General features: G+C 56.1%; 1 protein-coding gene across 1 annotated transcript in view; it reads right to left on the reverse strand.

Annotated features, from left to right (window-relative positions):
- Positions 1-2,144: 2,144 nt before the first annotated feature.
- TSPEAR (thrombospondin type laminin G domain and EAR repeats) overlaps positions 2,145-7,868 on the reverse strand; it is a 68,083-nt gene continuing 62,359 nt past the window's right edge. The window contains exons 10-11 of the mRNA XM_081800695.1: positions 4,316-4,503; positions 2,145-2,250 (exon numbers count right to left, since the gene is read on the reverse strand). Of these exons, the coding sequence (XP_081656821.1) occupies positions 2,145-2,250; positions 4,316-4,503 (294 nt within the window). The remainder of the gene's footprint in view (positions 2,251-4,315; positions 4,504-7,868) is intronic.

Genomic DNA, 7,868 nt, shown 5'->3' on the forward strand with positions numbered 1-7,868 from the left:
ACCACACCAGCGTGGTGCCCCTTTGTTTTCAAAGGGGGTAGCAGCTTCTGGCGCTGGGCGACCCGCCCCCACCCCCCAGCCCGCCATCATGCCTCCCGCAGTCAGCGGTTCTAGGCTTTGCCCCCCAAGGGATCCACGGGCCGTGGTTCCCGAGGGTGGAGTCCCTAGGGCGGGGCGCCTGGGTCAAAGGGCAGGAGTATTTTCATTTGGGTATTTGTCCAGGTGACTTCCCGGGGAGGCTGGGTGGTTCCTGTCCCGACGGCCTCCGTGTGCGTCCTCCGGCTTCGAGGAAACAGCTCTTCATGCTCACTCACGGTTTTCGCATTTTCTTCCTGTCATTCCTGTTCATATCCTTGCCCATGTCTCCCAATTAAGACAGTCTTTTATCTGGGCGCCTGGGTGGCTCAGACGGTTAAGCGTCTGGCTTCGGCTCAGGTCATGATGCCAGGGTCCTGGGATCGAGTCCCACATCGGGCTCTCTGCTCCTCAGGAGCCTCCTTCTCCCTCTGCTTCTCTCTCTCTCTGTCTCCCATGAATAAATAAATAAAATCTTTAAAAAAAAAAAGACAGTCTTTTATCCATTTGTACAGGTTGCTTTTCTGTCAAATGTGTGGTCAGTTGTTTTCTTTGATTTTGAACGGGATGCCTTTTCCGCAGAAACCCTGAAGGTCAGGGAGTCGCCCTGGTGGCCTCCGCTGGCCTTGTCTGAGGAGGTCCCCGAGACCTCCCGTGCAACTGTGTGGTCAAAGTCGCCTTAGCCTTTCCGCTGATGTTTCTGCTGCTTGAGTTTTTACATTTAGATTGTTAAACCCTGTGAAGTTTATTTTTCTACATAATATGAAGCAGGCTACAGCTTTGTTTTCCTCCAGACAGACAGGAAGTTACCTACAAGTACGCGTCCTTTTCCCATTGACTAGAAACACACCAGTCGCATTACAGGATGTAAACCGCGGGCTCTCCTCTGGGCTGTGCGCTACTCCACCTGCACACTTGCTTTCGGCAGAAACCATCTGCTGTCTCCAAGCGATGGGAGCCTCCTTCACTATTCTTCTTTTTCAAAATTTTCTTGGCGACCTTTGAAAATCTATCCTTCCACATGAATTTTAACACTCCTTTGTCATGTTGAAAACTGTACTTTCTAATAAGTTAGAAGGTCTAAAGAAAATCAATGGTTTTTCTAGTAAGATACAGACAACCCAGATTGTCTGGAGAGGAAGTGAAAAGCCTGGTTGCACCAGTAACCATGGGAGAAATTGGGGAAGTTGCTCGAGAGACACCCCTGGAAAGAAGCCAAGCCCAGGCGGCTTTATAGCAGAGTTTAAGCTAACCGCAGAGAAAAGAGATCCTGCTATCTGAACTACCCCAGTCCGTGGGTGTAGGTGGAAAACTCTGCATGTGTATTTATTGAGTTGGGCTCCAGATCAAATGGGATAAGGGTAAGTCCCCAAAAGAAAACTGCAGTCCAACTCGTGTGCTATTATGGACACAAACACTTGAAGTCAGTCCCGTGCGCTGGGAAGACGGCAGCTTCCTGAGCCGTCGAGATTGTTCTGGAATTTCTAGCTAATTAAGAAAACTAGTAAGGAGCACAAACATTAGAGATCAAGAGGCAGAGTGGCTTGTACTCATGGATGTAATTATACCCCTAGAAGTTCCACGAGGCTCTTCTTAAGAAAAGCTAGCAGACCTGAGATGATAATTTGGTTGGGCGGCTAAACACAACAGTTAACTCATGATAAGCAGCTGGAAATGGAAAGGAAAAGGCCCCAGGTGTTGTACTCACAAAACTTGAAAGCCTCCCAGAGCGAATTTAATGCTAAGGCCCAGCGCCTATATGAGGACACGCAAACGCGTATTGAAGGGATAAAGGGAGAGACCCACCACGGTCCTGGACGGGAACATCTCATAGAATAAATTACCAAGAACTCTCAAAGTACGGTGTCAGAAGTCTGTAGCACGGGCCAGAATGCAGAGGTGGCGAGCGTCAGTGTGATCCGCAGGCCACCTGTCCCACCCCAGGGCGTGACCCAGGCTCAGCCTGCAGCTCGCTACAGCGGGTGGTCATCTGCCCTGCAGGAAGGTGAGCCCCCCAACCCCCCAGGGAAACTCAGGTGACGAGGAAGGGGGCAGCCTTTGGAGGCTCTTTACCTGTAAATAATACTGTTTACAGAGAAGGAGTTTCCATCAAAGGAGTTCGCAACCACCAGGAAATAATCTTCTCCCACCGAGAAAAACTCCCAGTCCAGAGCACTGTGGAGACAGGGGAGCGGACGTGAGTGAACCCCGGGGCGCTGGCTGCAAGCCAGTCCTCCTAATCCCAGAACCCAGGGGCCCCATGCCACCCCAAGATCCAGAGCGATTTTCTCACACGTTGAATAGGGTCTATTCCAGGGAAGTGCAAACCAGTTGTTTAAAATTTTTTTAAACATTTTTAAAATTTATAAAATACAACTAGCATGAAATGTGCCGTCTTAACCATCCTCAAGTGTACGGTTCAGTGGTGCTGAGTACGTTCGTAACACCGTGCAACCGTCACCAGCATCTGTCTGCAGGACTTTCTCACCTTCCCAAACCCAGTCTCTGTCCCCGTTAAACACTAACCAGCTCCCCCAGCCCTGGCGCCCCCACCCTACCCTCCGTCTCTGAGTTCAAGTGCTCGGGGGGCCTCGTATGGGTGGAGTTACACCGTATTTGGTGGTGGCCCATCTCACTGAGCATGGTGTCCCAGGGTCTGTGTGTGGTGGCCTGGGTCACTGTCCCTCCCTTTAAGCCCGGCCGATACCCCGCTATGTGGAGGGACCCGTTTGCTCATCTGTTCATCCATCCGTGGACGGTGGGCTCGCTCAGTGCTGCGGTGGAATGTGGGCCAAATCTCTCACTCTAAAGCAGTGGAAGGAATCAGAGAAGAGGTCCCAAGCCTGCGGTCACTCCAGGAGGGCGTGCAGGAGCCCCCCCCAACCCCGGAGGCAGGGTTTGAGGACACTGGCTGTGAGGTCACCCATTTGCCCCATGGCTCCTTGCCTGATACCGGTTTGGGGACCGACAGAGAAACGTTCTCCTACGTTCCGAAGCTGTATTTCTTACTGCAAACCCATGCACTGCATTCTTCTGAGGTGGGGAAGCCGGGCCCCCCGCGTGCAGCAAGCGGGGCTCAGCTGGGCGCTGGAGGCCAGGCCTGTGTGTCTGCGTGCGGCCACTCAGAGCTGCGGCCTGTTCAGGCAGCAGAAGGCCACCCTCTCTCAGTGGACACTTGCCTCCGGGTCCCTTCCCTGTGGGGACCGAGGGTGCTGGCCTTGAGCAGGGCCTCAAACGGGCCCCTGGGACACTCGGGGGCAGGGCTGAGGCCAGCAGGGGCCCCACCTCTACCCTCTTCCACCAGCAGGACTGTACCTGGGCCACCTCAAGTAACGACCAGCTATGATTCTATGATTCAGCCCCGAAGTAATGATTATAACCAGTATTGACTCTGATTCAGCCCCTGCTGTGCTCCCCGAGGTGCGGCCGCAAGTGGCAGGCATGCGGTGCCGCGGGCATCTGTCTGCCGGCCGAGATGGGGAGAAGGTCACACTGTCTGCATCGCGGCTCCTACCAGACGCTGGGTTTGCTTGAGCGCAGCAGGAAGTGAGCCGTCGGGCCGTGAGTCCCTGCTGGGCCCCCAAAGCGGGTGTATTTCCATTCTGCGGAGCCACGCCATTCGGTCAAAGGTGGAAAGAACCCAAATGTCCATCAGCGGGTGAGGGATGGGGTCCACGAATGGATCCACCCATATGATGGAATATCGCTCAGCCGGGAAAAGCCATCACGTGGAGGAACCTTGAGGCCACGGCCGAGGAGAGCAGCCGGGCACCAGAGGTCGCTTCCCACATGATTCCACACGGACAAAATGTCCAGGACTGGGAACGAAAGTAGATGGCTGGCTGCTGGGCGGGGGTGGGGGTGACAGCTGAATAGTAGGGGGTTTCCTCTTGGGGTGATGAAAACGGCCTAAAACCCCCTGGTGATGGTTGCACAGATCTGTGGATTTAATAAAAATCACTGAACTGCAGCAAACAAACAAACAGAGCACACAGTTGGAAAGCAGGTAGAGCCAAGGTGACAAATAGGAGCCCCAGAGTCACTCAGCTGTGGCTGGAGGAGGTTCGCACATGCGGTGCCCTGAGGCCACAGTGCACCCCAACAGATGCAGACACGCATGCACGTCAGAGCCGCTGCGCACGGCTCCGGGATCGCGTGCTAGGCTCCGGCCGAGCCGCTCCGTGGGCCCTGCTGCTCCGTGGGCCCTGCCCTTCCCACCCGCCCCCGCTGCGAGGCGCACCTGCAGGTGGGAATCTCCTGGAACTTGACGAAGGTCTGCGCGGTGACATTCAGCTCATAGATGACCGAGTTGACGATGTAGGAATCATTGTGCGCTTGCATCTCCACGTCGTAGCTGTGACTGTTAGCGACTGCGAGGAAGACCCTCTCTCCAATGTGGAAAACCTCCCAGTCCGCGGCGCCGAACGTCTGGGACAGAGCGAGAAGGAGGGACGGGCGACCCTCAGCAGTGTCCCAGCGCTGCCCCGGGGCCACACAGCTAACCCACAGACACGGCTCGGGCACCCGCGGCACGACAGACCTCTGACCGGCTGCACTGCCCCGTCTGGCTTTGCTCACCTCCCAGCCTCTCTACCACCACCCCTGTCATGAGTGTGGGTGCCCAAACGCACCCAAACCCGAAGAGCTCATCTGTGCAAAGTGCTTCTCAGCCTTCCGTGCCTCCCACTCCCCTTCCCCCGATGCTGCCGGTCCTGCAAGGTCCAGCTGCTGAAACACCTCTTCCAGGGAGCCCTCCCTGCTTCCTCCAGTCCCAGCTCTGACCTCCGAAGCAACCTCTAGACACTTGTGTTTTGGACCACATGCTGTCCCTGGACTGAGGCTTTCTCTGGACTCCATCAACAGCTCCATCTCTGGGCTCCCGTGCATGCTGTTCCTCCATAAATCTCTTATCAGCCTCGAGGGTGAGGTGTGCGTGGAGAAACAAGGCTGGTATGCGAATGGTGAGCTGTGGAGCCTTTGCCCAGAGCTCAAGCTGCATGAACTGATTTGCACGTGGGGCTCACGAGGAGGACGTTTGTGTCTAGGGGTGTGGCCAGCATCTCAGGATTATGGTGGTGCAGGTTCACAGGGAAAGAGAGGACCAGAGGAGTCCAGATCCAGGCTCTGAGTCTGAGCCTTGAAGAGAGAGGGTGGGGGTGGAAATGGGTGGAGACATTTTTCTGGGGAAACAAAGGGTCAGTGCAGGGAGAGGCCCTTTGGGCAACCACATAGGAAGACCACAAATGGTGGGGGTCGAGCAGGAGAGGGAGAGCATGGCTCCCCGTGGTGGGTCTGTGGCTGATGGAAGAGCATGCAAACGCCCTCGGGGAGCCTGAGCCACAGGCTCAGGAGTGACGCTGCCGGGCTCTCCGTTCCCATGTCAGCAGAAAGGGCGTTCCATTGACCCCATCTGTCCCCATGGGCTGCAGAAGCTCCAGTGGCTCACTTTGCACTGAAATTGTCTTTGAAAGTTTGCCTCCTGACTTTGAGCTTCTGATGCAGGCTGCCATGGCCCTCCTGCTGACAGCAATTGCAAACGCAGTTGTGCGGGCAACCTTTTGAAGGTTCTGGACAGTGGCCAAGGACAAGCAGACACTGGAGGGGCCGTGACCCCTGAACCAAGGAAATCACAGGCACGTGGTGCATGTTTGTCTGACTTTCCCTCTGAGGACTCCTCACCCCACGCCACATGACCACGGCACTCGAGTGGGTGCGACAGGCTGGCTGGCTGGGGGTCCCCAGGAGAGAGTCTGGAGCTTCCAAAGTGGCTAGAAATGGCAGGGGAATATCCGAGAGAGGAGGGAGCCCCGGAAGGGGGAGCCCCAATGTCGCCATGTTAACCTCTCTCAAGTTTTTGTCCAGTTCCTGAGCTGCACACCTGGGGCCAGCGTCCAGGGACCCAGGGACAAACAAGTCGAGAGGCTAGAGGCTCATGCAGAAGGCAGGTGTGATCTACAACTGAGAGAAAAAAGTGAACAGAAATGTACCAGCAGCCACAAACACTGAAGCTGGCAGATGCAGACTCTCCGATGAGTACAACGAGAGCCTCTGGGGAAATACGCACGCGGTGAGCAAGGAATGGGGACGTCCGGGCAGCTGTGAACACTGCAGCAGCTGAAGAGCAATCCCGTGACTGAAATGTAATATCTAGATTCAAACATTCACGGGATGGGACCGACAGCCCCCCGGCCGTCCAGAAGGCACAATCGGGGAACCAAAGGGACACCAACAGGAATTACCCAAATGGAAGCACACAAAGGGGGAAAAAGGTTCTCATACACGTGAACAGAACCCATGCTCCATGGGATGATATGAGGTGACCTAACCCACAGGTGAGTGGAGTCCCCAAAGGGAAGGAAAAGGAGACAGAAGGAAACATTTACATGCATGAGGGCTAAAATATTTCCAAATTTGATTAAAAACACCAAACCACAGATCCAAGAAGATCAGAGACCCAGAGGAGAATAAATACAAAGATCCACGCCTGGACACAGGCAGCTGACAAAGAAGACAGAGTGAGAAGCCTGAAGGCAGCGGGAGAAGACACGTCCGGGACCGCAGGGCACGGCGACACTGGGGACGAGGGAAGCTCAGTGTCCACGGAAAAACATCCTCAGCATCATCGAACGGAAAACATGGAAGCCCTGAATTCTAAAACCAGTGAAAATAGCCTTCACAAATGAAGGCCAGCTAAGGTCATTTTCAGACAGACTGACAGAACGAATTGCCAGGGGGCCCGCTTTACGGGGAAGGCTGGAGGCGGCCGCGGGGGCAGGCGAGGGTGTGCGGGCGATGCGCGGCCCTGGGGAGGTGAGCTCGGGGCGCACGTGGCCCGCGGAGCGTGCACAGGTGGCGGGGACCCTGTGGTGTTCCAGCTGTTACTCCCGCACACCAGTAATGAAGACGCAAGAAAAAGTAAAATGTGGGCAAAGACCTGAATAGACATTTCACAAATGAAACTACAGGAAGCCAGCAAATGGGGGGTGGGGACGTGCCCACTATCTCTGGTCCCCGGAATTACAACTTTGAAGACACGGAGAGACCGCTTCATACCAAATGTGTAAAACCAAAATTACTGGCAGAGGCCAACGTGTCCTCCTCATCTTGGACCCTCCGTGTGGCCAAGGCGGAGCCCGGAGGAGGCGCTCGGTGCCCTCCAGGTCCACCTGCCCTGCGGAGGGGCACAGGGGGGGCTGCGCGAGGGAGGAAAGCGTGGGGTCGGCAGCGTGTGAGGCCCCGGGCACGGGTGGGAGGCGGACGGTCCGTTCCTTCCTCCCAAGGGTAACTTTCAGCTTTTCCCGCTGCCCAGACAATCGGCACGGGATAACACATCCAGGGTCCGTGTTCCACAGCCTCCCCCGAAGCAAGAAAGAGATCGGTTTTCAGGACTTTAGGTCCGTCTGAGGCACGTCCCTTTGCTGTGTAGCTCCTGCAGCAAGCCGAGGGCAGGAAGTCGCCCCCATACCTTAAAGAAGGCATCCCCGCCGGCCGCCGTGCCCCCTCACACAGGGACACTCCTCGTGTTTGGGCAGCAGGTAGCTGTTAGCACCCTCCCTCCTGTACATTTTGGGGTCATGCTCAGGGCCGGGGTCTCAGAGGATTTCTGTTGCATCAACTAGGGCCCGGGCCCAGGGACGCAGGGATGCCCAAAGCCACGCAGTGGGTAGGCTGGGGACTGGGCTGCTTCCCTGGGGACAGTGCGTCCCGCCTGGGGGCAGGTCCTCCCTGTGCGGTCCTGAGTTGTCCCGGCTGGACCAGAGCTGGCTGCACTGCAGGAGCACCCTGGGTCCACC

Source organism: Leptonychotes weddellii, chromosome 1 (genome assembly GCF_054177405.1).
Source record: "Leptonychotes weddellii isolate Sample4059 chromosome 1, ASM5417740v2, whole genome shotgun sequence".
NCBI lineage: Eukaryota > Metazoa > Chordata > Mammalia > Carnivora > Phocidae > Leptonychotes > Leptonychotes weddellii.